Source organism: Tamandua tetradactyla, chromosome 13 (assembly GCF_023851605.1).
Source record: "Tamandua tetradactyla isolate mTamTet1 chromosome 13, mTamTet1.pri, whole genome shotgun sequence".
In the NCBI taxonomy this organism is placed as follows: domain Eukaryota; kingdom Metazoa; phylum Chordata; class Mammalia; order Pilosa; family Myrmecophagidae; genus Tamandua; species Tamandua tetradactyla.
This window is the reverse complement of record NC_135339.1, coordinates 39846185-39867498: the sequence shown is the minus strand read 5'-3', so window position 1 is coordinate 39867498 and position 21314 is coordinate 39846185. Positions and strand designations below refer to the sequence as shown.

Genomic DNA, 21314 nt, shown 5'->3' with positions numbered 1-21314 from the left:
TAATTGAATGTTCTATGTCTGGGACATCATGCTTAGGGCTGGGGATAAAAAGGATGAAAATTTTACTCTGTCCTCATGCAGCTCACAGTCCAGAGGAGGAAGATGATTGTATCTATGAACAAATTATAAAGAGAAGTAGTTGTCTGACTAAAATTTTTTAAAACAATTAGAAAGTTGGTTGTGTATAAGAAATTGAGAGGTATTTATGGAAAAGAAAATAGTACGTGCAAATCCAATGCAAATGTACCTTATTTTATCTACCTCGACCTTTCTAAAGAATGCAGCTTGGCTCCATCATTGAAACTACATCTGCCCTTTGGTTTCCATGGAGACAGATAAAGCTAAAAAGGGAGGTACTGATTCAGGAAGCAGAATAGAGTTAGCACACCGAGTCAAAATGAAGAGAAACTGAATAAGAAAGCTTCTCCAAAGAAAAGAAAGAGACATATCAGGAAAAACCCAAAAAGATTGAAAGGCAAGAAAAGACTTTTTCTTCTTGCTTAGTCAGTTGTGTATAAAATGATTTAGTATATATTCATTATTTTCTTGACTAAGGTTTGGTGGAGACGTAGGTTATTTGGGAATCTTCTCTTGGTTGGTATAATTATATTTACCTCACCTGTAACTTTAAGAATTCAGAATGACATTCTTTACATTATGGGTAATTAAGTCAAATTTTAAAGGGGCATTTTTCTGGAAACTTTATTTTAAGCAGAGATGAATAAAGTACTATATAATTTTGTCAGGATCACTCGGCTATAAGAAGAAATCTGGCTCAAGGTTTCTAATTCCTAATCCATTGGTGATTCTACCATACCAACCCACCTGATCGGCCAAAATTGAGATTCCTGCCAGTTGAGATTTGATATACAAGTTTTTTTGTCAATCCACCTAATGTTCAGTGCCATTATGGTTAGTACCATTTCTCTAGCTCAAAGATAATAGTTTAATCTATGAACTGCTTTGCAGAAAAGTGTTCTATGAACTCATATAGAGTGTAAAATCTGCCAGTTCTTTCTTTATTATATTTTATATCTTTGGTGTTGTTGGTATACAGACCCATACCTTCTTCCATCCATATTGCTAGCGTAGAGATTGTTAAAGGTTTATGTGACCCTTCATCTAGCCATACTTGACAGTTCCCATATATGGCACCTGATAAACTGAGCCAATTATGATTCTTTCCCAAGGTGTTACTGACTGTAAATGAGGGAATAGGCTCAGTGAGGTGGAATCTATAAGGTTTGATGTTAAAAGAGTTCTTGATGCCCGCATTTCCTACCAGGTGAATGAAGCTGGCCAATGAGGTAGAAAAATGGATTGGACACACAGGGAAAAGGCAATGGTGTGAGTGGAAGAAGAGGCTCAGCCCCTTCTAGCACCTGACTTTGTAGGCTCCTAAGGTCTAACTGCATCATTACATTTCCCAGTGGCAAGAGCCAACAATTTCCTATTTTTAAATTGGGTTTCCTTCATTTTCAACCATATGAGTTATGACTAACATCATCACAAAACACTTAAAAGATAATTCTCTTCATCATAACAGAAATCCGAAACCATAGATTAGAACCTATTCTTTGTTCTTGCCTAAAAGTATCCTAAATACTTGAATGACAACTTCTGGTGAGCTGCTTTGTCATCCGATTTGGGGAAACAAGCACGGGTCCATACAGTGAATACACCAGAGCTTTAAATTTAGCCTCAGAATTTTGAAGCTAGTAACAACACAGACAGATCATATATTCTCACAATGTGTAAAGTCAGTGGAATACCAAAAGTGAATGACAACTCTGCAGGCACAATAGAACCATCAATTACTATTCTGGATGTAAATAACAAGTGTTTACCCAGTAGTAGGTAAAAACTTTTGTGTAAAGTTCTGCATGTAATGCTTAGCTATTGAACATTATACATAAAAAGCCTGACTTTTATGCTAAATCAGCACCTACAAAAATGTTTTAGGGAATAGATATTTGTTTGCTCTATCCAGCTGCCCTTTCTGGGCCTCAATGGAAAATATTCTTTAAAACAATTTCTGATAAATATTGGAATAGCATATGACAAGTCATTTGTAATTTTCTCTCTTATACGGAGCAGTTCATCCTGCATTTAGGAATTCCTTTCTTTAAAATATTGCTTGCTACCAGCCAAATATTTAACTTATGTTTTTCTTCCTACTCAGTTTTATTTGATCTATGGAGTGTATGTTTCCATAGATTGGTTTTGAATCAATAATTCATATAACAATCTTCAAACAGTTCAAGAAGTAAACAAAAAAATCAGATTAGGAATTAGGAGAAGGATGTGTTAGTTTAGGCCTTGCACAAAATATTTACCCTTAAAATAGGTTAAATATGAAAGAAAATTTGGAGGAAGAAAGGTTGGGTTTAAAATGCATGCCTTAACTCTTACTAGTTGTGCAATGTATGCAACATTATGAAGTAAATTTTCTCCTCTGTAAAATGGGGACAGTTATTGTAACCATATAAAGTTGATATGAAAACTAAACATGAAATACAAAAGGCACTTAGCACAATGCCTGGCACAGACATGTATCCATAAATGCAAAGTAATTATTCTCTGGATTTTAGGTTTTCTCCTCTCTATAATTTAAAATATTGTGCTAAATGACTCCCTATAAACACTCATCTCCCTCCCAAAATTTGTGTGTTCTGATTCCTAGTGACAAATTCATTTGCACTTTGAATATTCCTTTCATGGATCTTCTATTTGCCCTGTCCTCTCTTCAGAGAAGACTTGAGGTCAGATTTCAGGCTGTAACAATTAACCTTGTTCCTCCAGCATTTTCTCATATTTTTATCCCCTCCTCCTTGGAGGTGGCATTTTCTCATCAGCTGGTGGTTTTGTGGGAGATAATTTCATATTTTATGTATGATAGCAGACAACTATCTTAACTGCATTAAGCTATAGTCATATGAAAACCAGGAATTTTTAGTTCACCTCTTCAGAGAATGAATATATCTAGACATAGTTACTCCTGATTTTAATCAATGACTCATGCTTTCAAAATCTTAGTGGTTTTCACTGCCACCATTGATTCCTTAGAGATAGGGTAGAGGCCAAGGTGCTATTAACATTTACCTACAAACCAAAGATAACTGAGGGCAGGCCCTGGTGGCTCAGCAGGCAGAGCTCTCACCTGCCATGCTGGAGACCTGGGTTTAATTCCCGTGTACCTGCCATGCAAAAAAAAAAAAAAAAAGATAAATGAGCCGGCTCTTTGAGAATGGTAAACATGCATAGCCATGGGATTCTCCAGACATGTTTCTTAGTTCATGGGAACAGAGAACTGAACCAGAAAGTCATGGTGATGTGGTTCCAAATAATTTTCTAAATGTAATTCCACAGTTATTACCAATTTAGCAAAAGAATGAAGAAATCACAGAACATTAGCCCTTAAAAAGAGTCTTTAACAGTCAAGGTCAATCCCTTTTGCCCCAACTTTCTGAAATCCAGGTATCAGCTAAGGACTCCCGGTCCCTCTGGATGAAGAACCACTAGATTCAAAGCTCATTTCACACCCTACAGAAAATCAGTACCTTCCCAGTTCCTCTGTCCACACCCAGACCTGTGCTCTCAGGTTTACCCCAGGGTTTTTTTTTTCCTCACATGTTGTCCTGAAGCTACATCACATCAACTCAGTCAAGAAGCTTAGTCATGTTCCCTAATTTCACAACAACTACCAAAAAAACCTACTCAGAATATTCATGTGGAAGTAGAAATGGAGGTAACATGAGATTTCAAAACAATGATTTATGATCTGAACGATATTTGTGAAAGGTAGGGAGGATTTCATGGGACAGGCATTTGTTGGACAGGCAGCCTCCCCACTGACCATGGCATTCATGGCATAACAGTTGCAGAGGGAGATATTTTGTGCTTACTCCATTCCTGTTTGTTTGTTATTTTTTTCTCATTGTCTGTCATTCTAAGATTTGTACAATTTTTGCCATCTAGTTTTTGCAATATTGAAGCCCCTTCCCTCACCAAAGCATATACAAGAGTTAATGTCCCCATTTTGAAATATCCTAGGACAGACTTTCTCATAGTTTATTTCTCAGAACCAGTTAATAAATGGCATATATACATATTACCGTGTGCTGAATCCAGAGAATGTTCTGCTATGATCCTCTATACATTATGCTCTTTGAGGCTAGCACATGACTTCCATTATGTCCTCTGGAATTACTCTAGGCAACAAAATCTTTTCCTCCTCTGAACTTTTATAGCCCCAAAATCACTGGGCATTTACTCACTGCCTTGTAATATTCTTGACTTATTTCATATTCTTAAATCTTACCTCTTCACTGTGTTGTAAGCTTGTATTATACAATACGGCTCATGGTTTAACTGCTCATTGATCCTTCTATATGTGATACAGCATTTCACTTTGCTCTTACTCTCTTCTACTTCCCTCCACTTGAAATAGCTCCTGTGTCTCCTACTCTCCTTTCCCATCTGACACCCATCTATTTTCGCATGTCCCAATTGTATCTACCCTTCAAAGGCCAGTTGAATTGTCACTCACTCCCTGAGAGCCCTCAGAGACCTCAGTCAGAAGAAACTCTTCCATCTATGAAGTCAACAGCATAGAATTATTTTCTTTAATATGTCACTTTTTACCTTTTTATATGTAGACTGGATGAGTTGAGAACCCTGTGGGAAATATTTGTGGAACAAAAGGAAGCATTTGGTAATTTCTGGGATTTTGCTTTGCTGAGTAAAGCACGCAGCCTATGGGGAAAAAAAACCTGATAGCTCTGGAGAGATAATTTGAAGATACTCTGCAGAAAAGAAGAAAACTGGCAGCATAGACCTGCACTCGTATGACTAGAGAGAAACTTGGGAGAGAAGAAAAATGGCTGGCTTGGGAATTTACAATGTGTCATGTAACAACTTAACCATCTTCTTGAAGAAGTTTTAATAATCCATTAATCACCAACATCTTTGGGATTTTCTTTTTCTTGGTGGGAGGAGAGATGAACACAACAAAAAGCAGAATCAAATTTTAAAGAGGGAAAGAAGTAAAATCCAAGGCTGCCAACCATGTTGAGATTGCATGTATTAATGCATGCTACCTAATTAAACTATAAACTATTGGAAGCAAGGGCAATTTAGGAATGAATTTTGGATTCTCCAAATTCCAGCATGTTTTTTTGCACATAATGTAATAGCAAATAGTTTTTGAGTGCTTACATGAACTACGCACTATAAAAATGATTTGAACCTATGAAGTTTAGATATTTCTTTGAACAAAGGCAATTTAAATTGAATGCCCAAGTTATATAGATTATATGGCAGAGCAGAGATTTGGACCCAGAAAAGTTGACTTCAGAGCTCACACACACATAGCCAAAAAGCCACACTGGAACCTATGGTGTGTGAGCACATGCCGGATGAATGAGATGAATAAAGGTAGGTGCTTATTAAAAACTTGCTGATGAGTCGTATTTAGGGTTCATCCCTAGTCTTTCGAATTGAAATCATACAGACAAGACTTTATTCCAGAACACTTTCATGGCAGAGATAGAGTATTGGCCAGAAAAGTCCATAAATTCAACTGAGATCCTGAAATTTATCTTCCCCTCTAAAAAATTGGATTTTAGCCTCAAAAAATAGACTACGTATGTACTCAGGTTGCCACCAAGAGAAAATAACAAGCAATGAAAATTAGCCAATGATTTAATGTTCAGGATAAATTAGAAGTCTGGAGCAAATCCATAGGATTTGTGAATACTGGGAGCACTGGCCAAGGAGGCACAGTGAATACTTTGATTCTTGGATGCAAAGGCAGGAAGAGGTACCTAGGAGTAGGGGGTGAACCCTGAGGTATCAGTGATGGGCATAAATTATCACATTTCTTTTTTAATTTGTAACCATTTGACTATTTCTGAGAAATAAGAGATGGGAGCAGAATACAGTGAGAGAAAAGCAAAATGAGTCAATTCAAGAGCGTGATGAATCAAATAGAAAGTAAAGCAAAAATTTAATAGAAAGCAAGAAGAAATGTGACAAGTCTAAAGGACCAACATTAATCAAAAGGAAAAAAAATACTCAGCTAAAAATTAAGGTCTGTTGTTTTACCTGATTAGATTTTTTGGTCAATAAGGATATTACAAAAATGAAGTAGAGAGATACACATCTTATTTGGACCAGATTTGATAAAGTGGGCATACAAGTGAAAAATGCAGCTAACAGCAGGATGCTGATAATATAAAGAAGGAGAAAAGTCATAAGAACATGGAATCATAAGTTAACAAAAATTAGACTCAAAGAAAATTTAGAACTCATTCAATCCCATGTCTTAGATTCAGAGCTTTCAGTTCTCTGTTCTAATATTTTTCCTTACTTGAACAAAATTTAATGATTATACTTCACATGAATAGCTTTTATTTCATTGATTTTAATCCATGCTAGTAACAATTTTCATAGCATGTTTTCCATTACGATTAGGACCACCTCTTCAGAGATGAGGCTATTTTTAAAGAATTCTGAAAGGAATCAAATAAGAAAGATCTGGCAAGAGATTTTATGAAGCAGTGACTGCTATGCTATTCTTGTTTACACTTCCTGGAAATGAGAAAAAAAAATTTCTTGTTGAAGATTAGGTTACTCAAAATAATATTATGGGACAACAGTACAAGATGGAAATTTTGGGAGAATATCATGAGTAGCTGAACTTAACCATGAGAACTCGCCAGAGGAACTAGATTTCCAGTGTGATCCTCTTTATTAAAAAATTCAGTGTTGCTCTAGAGAACAGACAGGCATGTCTTAACTCCCTAGTCATTCATCCTCTGATAGCTGCCTAAATCCAGGAGAGATGACTGGTAGTCATTATCTTGGGATCAAGTCAAAAGCCACTGGTTGTGTAACTAGATGAAAAAACACTGCTTCATACTGGCATGTCTTAATCTGACTAGAAAAAAATCTAAGTTTTATTTGTATATTGAAACAGAGGCCTCCCACATAACCTGAGCATCTCAATATCAATAGTCACCTTCCTTCAAAAAGCGCATCTCTATTCATGCTCCCGGACCTGCGCAGAACCATAAAAACCTAACCACAAATAACCAATGGACTGAAACTGTGCTCAATGTGGTTTAATTCCTGGCATTTCAGGCTTGGAGTTAACCAAATCTGCCCCAGACATTTGTTTTGATCCTATGGAACAATGATCACTTTAGCTGTGCTATATGATTAGAGAAGCACTCTGGAGACCATTCAATGAGTAACAGCAGCAGCTCAGATCAGGCCTGTGTCTACACAGCCCCTCTGAGGGGCTCCAGAGAAAGCATTGGAAGCTACCTACCTTAGGCCTGTTAAAATGCAGTTTCCTGGACCCCAGTTTGGGTCCACTGGATCATCATCTCTAAATAGCTTGTCAAAATTAATCTGAAAATGTCTCACATTTGCATCCCCATTTTAGACAGGACAGAGTAGATTTTAAGAGAACATGGGGAATGGAAATTTCTGTGAGTTCAACTAATTGAATTAGTATGCACAGAAAGGATAAAAGAATGTCTACTAGGCCCTTAAAATCGATTATAGTCAATCATAGATATAAACTCATCTAAAGCAACATAAATATCCTTAAGTCAGAGAAGTAAAAGAAGTAAACATTGTTAATATATGCTCTTAAAGAATAATTTTCAAAAAGTTAGAGACACGATTCCTATAACTATAAAGTGAGCAGGTGTCAAAGATTTCTAAAACCCACTAATGATGGAACTAGCAGAACAGTAAGGTGGTTCTAAGAAAGAGAGAATGAATGCTATTGTCAATGAAGGATGTAATGCTAAAATAAGATTGCAAAGTTTGGTATAAAGCTGCTTAATATATTATAGGGAAATAAAACAATAATCTTTGGAGTTATCCTCCCTATTGGACAGAAATAATTTGTCTCTCTACTGGACAAAAATCTGCCCATTAGCATATGACTCCACAGATCCTGAGCCTTAATCAATACTAAATAGCAGATCATGCAAAGGTATATTCCCTAAAGAACTGAATAATCCTTGGGCAGATATTTTAGATATACCAATATAACATTTAAAGGAGCCATGGTCATTTTCTCCTCTTATTTCCAAGTTTGGATATTTTTTTCTTGATAATGCCTAGCAAGAAACTTGCCCCCACCCAAGACCAACTCTGCATGTAAATCATTGCCCTCCCCTCTACGTGGGATATGATATCCAGGAGTGAAAATCTTCCTGAAACATGGGATATGACTCCCAGGGATGAGCTTGGCCCTGGCACTGTGGGATCAACAATGCCTTACTAACCCAAAGGGGGAAAGAATTGTAACAAATAAGGTATCAGAGGCTGAGAGAGTTCAAATAGACTTGAGAGACCACTCTTACACAAGATTAAGCTAGATACTGCTATTTATCATGGCTTGCCAGACCCCAAACAAAACCATTCCTGCCAACTCTAAAGAATAACTAAGGCTCTATTGGAGACTCTACAAGGGTTCCATGCACTATGATCATTTTCCAGAAACCCACAACCTCCAAATGGGTTCCTAGGCCAGATAAGTCCTAAAAGCCAGAAGGACCAGCCACTCCAGAACATCAACTAGTTACATTCCCCTATTCCATATTACCCACAGCCCTTTCCAACATGAAAAATTTAGAATGGGCATAGCCCAAACACCCCTAAATACCTGGAGAAAGATCCAAGGAGAAGGTGGAGTTAGAGAAGATTTGATTTAACAAATGAGTATGATTGCTGAATCATGATATTGATATTTCTTTTAGCCTCAAGTGTCTTAGAGCAGCCAGACAGAAAAATCTAAAATTGTAACCCATACCAAACTCTGAAATCTGTTCTATAACTAATTGTTGTAGTGTGCTTCAAAATTTATTGCTTTTTTAATATATGTTATTTTTCACAATTAAAAAAATTAAGGAACTGTACAGTAACACTGTACTCTAGGTGCTAAATGAGTTTTTCACAAGAGTATGGGTTAACAATTCTGAAAACTCAAAGTATATTAGGGTTGAACAATAAATATATTGTATGCTGTATGCAAAAAAAGAAACTTGGACCAAATGTTAAATCAGGGGATCTAAGCAACGTGGTCAGGGGAGAGGATTTTCTGTGGTAGAGACATTTCTTCATACATCTCCATGTCCTCAGTGAAATGTCCCCCAAGTATTCATCTACATTTGAGCAAAGCATGACTTTTTCCCAAATTTTTAACCTCTCTGTTTTTCAGTTCCCTATTTGGAAAGTAGGAATGAAGAGTCCCTATCTTATTATATGATTGTAAAAAATAAACAAAATATTACATGTAAAGGGCTTAGAACGTGCTTGACATATATTGCTAGCAAAAAATGCCAGTTTTCTCATTATTTTATTATTATTACTGTTTTTATTATCACTAATCACATTATCATTCAATGACAGTGAGGGATCAGGTCACAGAGCATTATTTATTCAGGCAGGATATATGCAAAAATATATTCAGTGGATAATTCAAGCGTCAGTTTCCTTATTATTTTGCTGTTTCTCTCTTTTTTTTTTATTCTGCCACAACTTCTGCCTATTTCTGACATGTTTAGTAACTCCCTGGATAATGGGCATCATGTTCATATTTCCCAAGGTATTTGCAATACCCTATACCATACTAATTTCTAATTCACTTGACAAGAGAACTGGCTTCCAGTTAGGTATCTCAACCCTTGTCCCTCTTTCCCATCTTTCATATTGTCACTACCCTTAGCATATAAGTGTGCAACAAATTTATTGATAAATTTTGACAAACTAGAACATAAAAATAAGACATTTTTATTTTCTTCAATCATGGTTTCCCATCTTAAATATATTAGATCCTCCTTTCACATCCTTTAACTTGGACAAGTCCATAAATTCCCATTCCATTTCAGCTCACCAGCTCACTAGTTCACTTTTCACCTGTACTGACAAGCACAGGAGAAGATCAGCAGACTTTGTACAAATATCCAACTAAGGATATGAATGATTTTCTTGGAGACTTTTTCTTTTGTTTAATGGTCCAAAGTTCAGCTTCTGTAACAACAGAGAATGTTCCACTTATATCCTAATATGATCGGATCAGGGTTGGAACACTTTCATAGCTGAGCACACTGGTCTTTAAAACTGCCCTATATCTTTGGTACTGTGATCTGTCTGGGTCACAAGACCATTTTATAACGGGAGTTCAGTGGGTTGGAATTAACCATGCTGGAGCCACGAAATCTAACAGTAGAAGAGAGGTAGTTTCCGTAGGAGATATGAGCCACTACCACCAAAAGAAGAGAGAACAGATGACCGCTAAAACATGGGTACCTCTAGGGAATACAGGATACCCAGGGCACCAGGAGTGGGGCTATCTATAACCTTTGTCACAGTCGTGCAGGGCTCATTATTTCACCTCCAAGGAGGAAGGGATAAAAATATGTGAACGTTTACTTTCTTCTAGTCCAATATAAATTTTTGCACAACTCTTGGTAACAGGGTCCTCATAGAATGTCACAGGTAATGTCACTTTGATATCGGTGTCTTGTGTGATTAGAATACTATTAACCTCATACCAGCTTCAATCAATAGGAATACCTGTGAGCGGGCGACAGTGCTCAGTGGCATAGTTCTTGCCTGCCATGTCAGAGACCTGGGTTTGATTCCCAGAGCCTGCCCATGCCAAAAAAAAGAAATACTTGTTGCAATAGAAAGACGCTCCTCCTCTTCTCATCACTTGTACTGCTATTTTTTATTCATTCCTAGGCTAGCTTTCACTTTAATGAGCACTATTCTAGGCACTATAGGGGATAAAAAAGTTAGATATAGTGTAGATAGGACCCTGTCCCTAAGGAGACAATAATTTGGTTAAAATGGTAAATATCCCCAGAGATGTATAAATCTATTCCCACATGAACTTTGTGAAAGAAGTTATATTGAAGGGTATGCAGAATTTTGAGACCAAAATTGAGTTGAGTATGAGCCAAGAGAGAGAGAAAAAGACCAAGCATGTCTGCGGAACATCAGACAAACGATTTAAATTTTCTGGTACAAAGGTTACATGCAGAACACTGTTGGAAGATAATTCTGGAAAAATAGCTTGGGATCAGGATCCTGTATTGGGGAAGTCACAGACAAGCTCAACACCCATTGTCCAGCCCCCACCTACCCCCTCCTTTTCTATTGTTTGCAGATGTCTCAATATCTTTCCATTTCTCAGTCCCAGGGAAACATTAGGTCGAATGGAAAGACCTGGCAAACCTTGTTCCAAAATCAGGAACAAGGAGTTCTGGCTACTTATGAGGGCAGGACTTTCAGTGGCAGGTCTCTCTTGCTCTCACAGTGCAAGCTTCTCTCAACAACCAGGCAAAGTGGGGTATGCAGAGCCACTATCCACTGTGACCTGAGCAGTTGGCCTCCCCGGGGGCTGGCCTTGCTGGGATTTCTTCCACTGCTCTTTTGGACCCTTCATGCTATCTAAGTAACAAAAAGCGTTCATTTGCAGAAAGTCTTTGTTGTTTCTGAGCCTTTGTTCCCAGGACACTGCGGATAGCAACTCACTCCACAGCATACTATAAAGATTGTCATGTATTCTGTAGCAGATAAAAAATTACTGAAGAGTTTGTAGCAGATTGCCTGATGAGAGCAGCATTTTAGGAACATTAATCTGGCAGCAATACTAAGGGGAGAAAATGGAACTGGAGAAACTGATTAACAGTTTGCTAGAGTAACTGAGACTAGAGATTGTGAGGGACTAAAATAGTCTGATGGCACTGGAAATGAAAAAAAAAAAAAAACACACACAAATAATAGAAGCATTAGAAAGAATGCCCAAAGACATTAAGAACTCCTTCCTTTCTTTTAAGGCAAGCTTATTGAATAAGTTCTTTCTTCTTGAGACTATACTTCCCACTCTCCCAGCCATAGTTCAATTCACTAGTTTTGCTTTTATCCCTAACACTAAACACTGTTGGAAACCATTTTTTCCCAAATTTTCAATGGCAATCTTATCGTCCAATTGAGATAGGGAGATTTTTACTCTAACATATATTAGATATTTGCCTATGTTTAAAGCAAATATTCAGAATAAGAATAAATCCAATGGCATACTTTGCTCACATGACTGAAAATGCTATGCTGATTAAGTTTGATGATAAACTGTTCTCATCACTGTTTATCTTACATAAGACCAAGGATACCAGAAATGTCAAAGTAGTCATTGAGTAATTTCACAGAGACCAAAGCTAACGGCAAGTCTTAGATTTTGGCTGACTACTGAGGCCAAATTATCCCTTCTTTATATTTTACCTAATATCCCTAGCATCAGTTACTAATAATATTTCAGTGAAAGAAAGACATTCATATTCTCTACTTCATGGATTACCTGTGGAGCATAAATGAAAAATACTCATCCATTGTGTTCGATTTATTTTTGTTGGAAATGAAAAATAATAGGGGGTCAGTTTAGAAAATAATTGCAGGGGGGAAGAAATATATTTTGAATTGGAGATTAGGGAAAACTTTTCCAAGAAATTTTCCAAGAGGAGCTGGCTTAAAGGACAAGAAAAGAATTGCCATTATTGTAGAAATGGGGCAAAAGACTATGAATATTTTAGCATGATTTTGCTGTTACTAAAATTATTGCATTCAGGGGGCTGTGTGATAGTGGCTCAGTGGCAGAATTCTTGCCTGCCATGCCAGAGACCTGGGTTCGATTCCCGGTGCCTGCCCATACAAAAATAAATATTGCATTCAGGAAGAGTTGAGGTAAGTAAATGCCAAAAACCAGGTGGCCATTTCACTTATATTTTAAACCTGTCAATTTAGTCCAAGATCCACCCCAACCCTTCCTTCCCCTGCCACCACATCACTAAAAGGGCATTAGAAATCACATTCATCCCAATTTCCTCCATACCACCCAACTCGCAAAGATGAAATAAAGGAAGCAAATATTTTCCAAAATCCTATACCCAGGGTGTGATCCCATATGGGGCAAAGTGTGTGTGACTCCCCCGGGAAGTCAGTATTCTACTAGCCTATACAAGGGACCTCATTAGTCTTATCCAAGGACATCTGAGTCCAAATCCACTTCACGACACTGCCTCTCTTGGGGCCCCAATAATTCCTAACATCCATCCAAGAGACAAGTTTCAAAATATTTTTCATAAAGAATGCTGGCCTGAATGTTGGCTACTTCTATAACCCTAAGGAACATTAAAGTAAAACAAGAGAGAAAGGGATCAGCGGATCTGGAGACAGCAGTCTTCAGACAAGTTTATTATAGCTGAATGCACAATTTATGTACTAGCAAGAAGTATGTGGAAGGTTGTTTGCATGCAAAAGTTTAAGGAATAAGCAGTACAATAACAACTTTAAGGGAACATATCTACAATTAAAGTATTCTTTTCCTTCAAGCGAGTCTCTTCCGCACATCCTTATGCTTTATCTGAACATCTAAATTTCTATTGAAGTTTCCTGTTCTTACAGCAGATGCTTTCACTTCTTCACTTCCTCGAAGTTTATGACCCAAGTCTGCAACTTCGAGTTAAGTATTGACCTTTTAACTCCTACATTTCCCCCTTTTTATTAAGCTATGGTGATTGTGCCTGTCTTAGGTTGCCCTTATTCTCTGAAGTAAGGGTCTTACCTTACTTTACCTTACCTTACCTTACTTCATTGACTACCAGCCAAGCTCTATAGCTTAATTAGGGGAGAAGTTCAGAGTTTTATGTTGAGTGCTTGTGTTTGTTTATGTGCTGATGAGATGGCAGAAGATAAATAGTGCTTCAGGACACTTAGAAGGAAAAGAAGTAATATAAAAAATAAAATCCCTATTCCCATAGTAGTCAAAAAATGAGACAATTTCCACCAATTAATAGGATTCCAATTGTTAAGAGTATTCTTGAAAGCTTCCACAAATTCTTCCCCGGGAACCACAGTTAATTCTTTTTGCGCATTTCCAGAATCTGCTTCTGCAAGGATAAAATCTCAGCAGAAAGATTAGTAGAATGTCCGAGCAACTGTTTGTTTTATTCCACCAAGATTCATATGAACTGTTGGTGTTGCCATACAATACTAGCATTATGATGCCAATTTCTTACATAATGGTGTGTCTGTATACTTTGATGTAATGCTGCACCAGCTACAGCAGCGGCTGTCACAGTTCCTATAGTTTCAATTATCACGGCAATAAATAAACCTATAAATCTTTTAGTGCACTTTAAGAAAGCATGCAAAAGTGCCAGCCACTGACTATCTGGGGAAGCCTGATAGGGTCGATCTAACTGAATTGGCAACCATATGCCTCTTTTTCTTCTCATAATTAAGAAAGTGTAATTTTCTGAAATACTGGAATTTAAACGTATATAATCTATAATCATTACACTTAAATCCAAGAGAGGTGAAGTTAATAGCTCCTACTAAAATTACATATGGTTCAGGAACACATGTCTTAATATATTTAATCTCACATTAAATTGTAAGGTATAATTTCCTGAATTATTACGATAACTTCCAACCCAATATCTTAGTTCATGTAATCCGAGTACCTGTTTCCAAATAGCAGAATGTTCTGCATATCCTTTATCTTTCCAACTTATAGAGAAATTGGCCATGACCAATTTAGACTCATTTATTTATTGCTATATTAATTCTGTAAATTGACCACAGTCATTATAGATATCCCTTATCCAGTCCTCCACAATTCCATAGGAACTATTATATAACACTGATCATTTCATTGCATGGCAGTGTTCAATAAATGTGTTTGGTAGGAGGATTCCAATCATGAATTTTATAGGAATCAATAAGGGAGCCAAATTAGGAACCTGATCAGAATAATTCATTCGGGTGAAATTGAATGTCATGGCACTTAATAAACTAATATTAGCATGTGTATGACTAGTTTTTGGTTGCCACAAAAGCCAGTTTTGTTCTCTGTAACCAAAACAAGGGGATGTGCTCTCCAGTTGATTTTTAAAGCATATAGGAAACGTTCCCCTGCCCAGATCCATACTTCTATTATACATTTTTTCTTCCTCCTGGGGGAATAGAGGCAATCTCAAATCAATGGGTCCAAGTAAATATTTTGTTTCATTAATATAGACTTGCACTTTTGGATTTCCCCATTCTACTGGCTGTAATAATGGCGGGTTAGGAACATAAGCCCAATATGAATGGTTCTTTGGAGCAACCAAACTTACCAATTGTAGGAGCCATATCCATTTCATGTTGAATCTTCTTTTATCATTGGCTTTCTGAGTAATGGGATATTTCATATTCAAAAACATTTCCTCAGCCTTTTCAGAAATGGTCAGAATATGTATATACACTCCCCCCATTGGCTTAATAGGTCTCGACCTCATAAATTTATACCCACATTGCTTACATATGGTTGTAGCTTTGATTTTTGACCCTTGGGACCCATTATGGTAAATTTGGTTGTACTTTGATATATATCTGTCATGGTGTCCACTCCCATAAAGATTGTAGGCACCTTTTAAAGAGTCCAAGATTGTGGCCAAATTTTTTGGCTATAATTGTAACATCAACTCCAGCATCAACTAAACCTAGGAACATTTTGTCATTGATGGCAATGGTTATTTCAGGATGATCATCTCCAATGAATGTTTGCCAATATATATTGTTCCCAGGGGATCCAAAACTTCCTTTCCTTAATATAGGTGATGTATTGGGTATTTGATATGGTAGTAAAAGTAACTGTGCTATTCTTTGTCCTTTATTAATAGGAAAAGATTTGTTGGCTTTAGCCATTATTTTAATTTGTTTATAATCACTATTAATCCAATTTGAACTGATAACCCTTGTAATGTAAGGCTACCCTTCTTCCAATAATTAATCTAACAGCATCCTTAGGAATAGGGCCATTAATTTCCATAGATATTAAAGACATTCCCATATTAAGAGTGTAAGAATTCGACAGTTTTGCCACGCAAAGGAGGACTCTAAGAGACATTCTCTCATGCAACACGCAAGGGGTTTATTTACCACACATGCGTGGGGCTCACTGAACACGCAGGAACAGAGAGCCCCAAGCCTGGGTTTGGGAAGCTTTTAAGGGGTAGGATGAGGGGGAGGGGTGAGGGTTGAGCAAGGGGCACAGGTGCTGCTTCATGCAGGAAGCAGTTAACGATCATTTTTACAACAAGCATTCCTCGCGCATGAGTCATGGGAGTTGCTTCATGCAAGAAGCAGATAACCGCCCCTGGGAAGTACCAAGTTGTTTTTCTTAGCCTGATGGGGCCCATAACTCTTTTCTTTACAATTCTTATTTCACACCAAATGCATAGCAGTGAATATAAAATGACACAAATGCTTTTTCTGGATATTTCTATCATTCAGAAGCTAAGATATATGTAAATAGCTAAATTAAGCAAGAAAAATTAGCTACTGTTAAGCTTTACAAAATCCCTTTTTACAGGAGTTTGAGTGTTACAGGAGTGATTGTTTCAACTGAAGGCAAGTCAACTGCTGCACTTCCCTTTGTAGCTGCTTTTACTTCTGTGACTGGGATGCATGCCACTGACCACTGCTGACTGGCATGACTAAAGAGCTGCTCATCATGTTGTTTGTCTGAGGGCCATGAACTAAGGCCACAATCTTGTTTCCCCACGTTACTGGTTGTCCATTCTTACAATATTTAGAATGGCACTCGTTAGCCCAATGAAACCCTTTTTGACAAATGGGACATTTTTTATTAGGCCCAGGTCGTTGCTGGAACTTTTTATTTTGAACAGGGAGAGCCCTACACTCCCTTTGAAAGTGCCCATTTTTGCCACATTTATAACAATTCCCTTTTTTCTGCTGTAAATTACTAAGTCTCAGGGCTGCTACGAGCAGTGAAATTTGGTGAGAAAGTGAACCGATATCCTGACAAGCTCTAATATAATCTTGAAGATTGCTTCCACCAGCTTTAATAGGACAAATTGCATTTTTGCACTCAGAATTTGCACTATCAAAGGCTAAAGTAAGCAAAATTAAATATTTGGCTTCAGGAATTTGGACAGTTTTTTGGACAGCATCCGTAAGTCGAGCCACAAATTCAGCATACGGCTCTGTACTGCCTTGAATTATTTTTCCAAAAGAGACTGTAGGAGACCCAGGAGAGGCAATCCTTCTCCAGGCACTTAGACAAGTACTGCGAACTTGTGTGATAGCTTGATCATCATATTGTAATTGTCCTTGCAACCCAGTCCATGCTCCAGTTCCTGTTAATTTTTCAGCGGTAATAGGAATAGGTGGTTGTTGATCAGCATTCCGACGAGCCGTTTGCATGGCTTCATCAGACCACCAAGTTTTAAACTGTGAGTATTCTGCTGAACTTAAAACAGTAAGAGCCAGCATTTCCCAATCCCAAGGGATCAGTCTAGCTGCCTGGGACATTCCTTGTACAAATCCTGTTGCGTAGGGGGAGTTTGCTCCGTACTGGGCACAGGCTTGCTTTAAATCTTTTAACAGTTTGAAAGGAATAGCCTCGTGTTCAAAATTCATTCCTCCCTGTGGATATTGAGCATCCAGAGGAATGTGAGTTACAGGACAGACCGAGAGTAACTGCACAGCTTCTAAATCACCCTGCTGTGATCCCTGGAGTAAAGATTTCATGATAACCGAATTATGAGATTTTTTATAACCAGAAAAATGACCAGGTGGAGATTCATTCAAAACAGGATTAGTGGCTGGAGGAGCTGTGAGAATCAATATAGATGATTCTTTCTTATTAAAATTTTGTACACTAGGACCAGAAATACTAGTAGCTTTAGTGTTAGAGAATTTAGAAAAATCAGCAGGATCAATTCCCACTACTACACTAATAAAAGGATTATGTTTTTGTCCCTTTGATAAATCAGAGAAGTAAGCCTGTTTCAGTTTACTCCAGTAATCTGATTCTTTTCTGGGGTCTGTTTCATCATCGGTTTGATCAATTGGGGAGTTACAATCTTGGTTTTTGCCAAAACAAACCGAAACCTCAGCTGTACATTTAGGTTCTTTAGAAAAAAGAGTTATCTTGTCACTCTCATCTGACTGCAGGAGATCAAGAGCAGCAGTAATCTGATAACAAAGCGTCCAAGTGGATAAAGGAAATGTTTCACTCTTTTGATAGGCTCGTCGTAATGCCTTCATAACCAATTTCCACTGCTTTACGTTTAGAACATTCCTACCTTCAGGTTCAAACCAATAACAATGCTTTTGTATTAATTCAAAAAGACTGAATAATTGTGATGTTTTTACTGAAACCCCTACAGACTGCAACAAAGTTTTTAACACACTTATATACTCCTCCATTCGCCCGCTACGATTTCCCATTACCCTGATGCTACAAGGAAATTATTTGAAAAGTACTTACAAGAACAGGACGTAGGTGTATGTTTTGGCGAATCTTCAGCATCCGGAGAAGAAATTTCCTTGGATACTTTAACAGGAAATTGGAATAATCCCTTCTCCTTCGTGGTTGCCACCGGTTGGCTGCTTCTATAACCCTAAGGAATGTTAAAGTAAGACAAAAGAGAAAGGAATCAGGGGATCTGAAGACAGGAGTCTTCAGACAAGTTTGTTATAGCTGACTGCACAATGCATATACTAGCAAGAAGCATGTGGAAGGTTGTTTGCATGCAAAAGTTTAAGGAATAAGCAATATAATAACAACTTTAAGAGAACAAACATCTACGATTAAAGTATTCTTTTCCTTCAAGGAGTATCTTCCGCAGGTCATTATCCTTTATCTGCACATCTAAATTTCTATTGAAGTTTCCTGTTCTTAAGGCGGATGCCTTCACTTCCTCATAGTTTATGACCCAAGTCTGCAACTTCAAGTTAAGAATTAACTTTTTAACTCCTACACCGGAGGAAATAAAAATGGGCTAGGCATGCATATCAAATAGGAAAAGAAATTCTAAAAGATTCCAGGAGTCAAACAGAATGAGATTAGTAAAATTTCTATTCAAATGAAAATAACAGGGAAATTTTCTCAATGCTTTTATCCTTTCTTCTCCAATTTAAGAGCTGATACAGATGCAAAATACTAGATAATAAGGAGTTTTTGTAGCCCCAAATTACCTGCCAACAAATTAAAGTAATTTTCACTTAAGGAGATTTTCTTTCAAAGTTATTAAGGCAAATAGAAATCCTAATATTACATTACGTATAAATAACCTACTAGAGTAGCTGCCATCTTGATAAGAATTCTGCTGACTAAACATAAACATGCCACCAGATATACAGTAAATTTAGTAGTTTATTTTTAGTCTTAATTTAAAATTGAACTGTTGCTAAAACTTGACCTTTGCTTTTGTTATTGTTTTATTTTAAATAAGAAATGTTAAGCAAGAACCCACTCAATTAGTCTGTACAGAATGTAAGGGTAAATACAAATCTAAAAGAAAAAAAATAAATAATTTTCCCTGGGGTAAAAAGGGAAAGAGCCCTCTTCTCTTTTCTTAGAAAATTTTCTTTAGACAACTTGTAAATTATTTCTCTGTCTCTTTGAGATACATGTAACCTTTTCAAAGTTAAATGGCCCTCTTGCTAAACTTACAATGAAGAAAGCTTTTTCTCAAAGACCTGGGAACCATCTCTTTATAGTATAAACATCAAGAAAAATAGAGCCCCTATATCTCAGTTTCCTTGTGAGACGAGGAGTCAAATTTCAGCTGGCATCTGGGTCTGAGTTACAAATCTTCCTCCTGTCATAAATTTATGAGAACTTTTGTTTTTCCTTTGGATAAAGGCAGTTAGAAACACAAGAAGCCACCCCAATTACCAGATGTATTTAGCTAGGTATGACAAATGGTGCTGTCAAATTCTCTTACTTAAGGACTATTTCAGTTTGGTAAAGGGCAGGAATGCAATATACCAGGAATGTAGTGGCTTTTAAAAAGGGAATTCATTAGGTTACAAATATATAGTATTAAGTCCATGAAAATGTCCAAATTAAACCATCATCAAGGAGATACCTTCACTCAAGAAAGGCCAAACGTGTCCAGGGTTTCTGTCTCCTGGCAATGTAGCAGGCAGGTCTCCCCCTGTCTGGTTCAGTTGTGCTCTCTGTGGAAAATCCCCAAGCCCCCTCTCCTTGCAGGCAAGCGAGATAAGGCACATTTCCTGGGATAGAAAACCCCTCCCCTAGCCTTTAGGAACTGGTAAAGATGCACATAGGCAAGAGAAGACATTCCTGGATTGGGGGCCCCTCGAAGGTTCAGCTCTGGGCCATTCTCAACTTAAATCAGCCAATTGTTTACCTTGTCTTTAACATGTCATACAGTCTACGAAAGCTAAGGTTGCCTTTTGTTAGGGGCTCAGACATTCAGAGGCCCCTCAGCTGAGCCCTATCTATGCCCATAGAAAATAAAACCTGCTTTCCAAAACTACGGATCCTTAGTCTCAACCTGTTCTAACTTCACGGAACGTTCCTTGAAGTGTTTTCCTGCTATAGCAACACACGACTGTATCTGCTGTCCTTACCTAGAGGCTTCTGGTTTCAAATGGCATTCTCAGCTTCTGGAGTCTCCTGGGGTGCCTCTTACTGCATTTCCAATAATCCCTGTCTCTTAGTTTCATCTCTTTGCCCTCCGTGTCTGCTCTGAGCTCTCTTTATGTTTTCTGCCTTTTATTCTCTCATAGAGGACTCCACTAAAAGGATTAGGACCCACCTCAAAGCAAGGTCTCATCTCCATCTAATCAAAAGGTGCCACTGACAACTGGGTGGGTCAAATTTCCATGGAAACAACCTAATCAAAAGGTCCCACCCAATAATAGGTTTGCCCCCCCAAAATTGGATTAGAAGACCAGTGCATTTGTGGGGTTTCAAACCAGCACAAATAATTATTATTTGTCTTGCGAAAAATGTATGAAATGGGTCAGTTTTCTTTTTCTCTTGGCAATCTCTTTAGCAGACTGTTTCTGATAGGTCACATTCTGGTTTTAATGATTATTCAGCAATAATATTGTTTTCTTTTCTTCTCTACCTCTGTGGAGAGGTTGTCTGGACTGGCAACAGTTTTAGTTCCTAATTATATTTCCCAAACAGGCAGCAGTAGAGCTAGTTTTTAAACTCATGTGTGCAGGGGGTCTAATCTGCCTGCTTTTATACCTTACTAGCTGGGTGGGTGATCTTGCAAATATTGCCTATTAAACTTTTAAAACCAAACAGTGCCCAACACATTGCAAGTGCTAAATAAATATTAACCACTATTATTGTACACTTTAAAAAATTTTATCCAAAATGTATAATACATGTAAGGAAACCTAATTTTTTTTTATTTGCTTAAAATTTTATACTTCAGTTCTACAAGATCTAC

The 21314-nt window shown here is 37.5% G+C and overlaps 1 protein-coding gene across 4 annotated transcripts in view; it reads right to left on the bottom strand.

The window, feature by feature from the left end:
* Window positions 1-20619, bottom strand: part of LOC143653903 (endogenous retrovirus group K member 8 Gag polyprotein-like) — a 154438-nt gene extending 133819 nt beyond the window's left edge. For 2 of the 4 annotated variants that reach the window (XR_013161605.1, XR_013161606.1), the window contains exon 1: window positions 18365-18729. Coding sequence is in view for 2 of the 4 variants with exons in the window: in XM_077125286.1 (XP_076981401.1) it covers window positions 16516-18324 (1809 nt within the window). In the remaining 2 variants the exon portion in view is untranslated. Of the gene's footprint in view, window positions 1-16514; window positions 18730-20478 lie in introns of those variants that run through there. The other 2 variants (XM_077125287.1, XM_077125286.1) reach the window with 2 other exon arrangements.
* Between the last annotated feature and the right edge of the window lie 695 nt (window positions 20620-21314).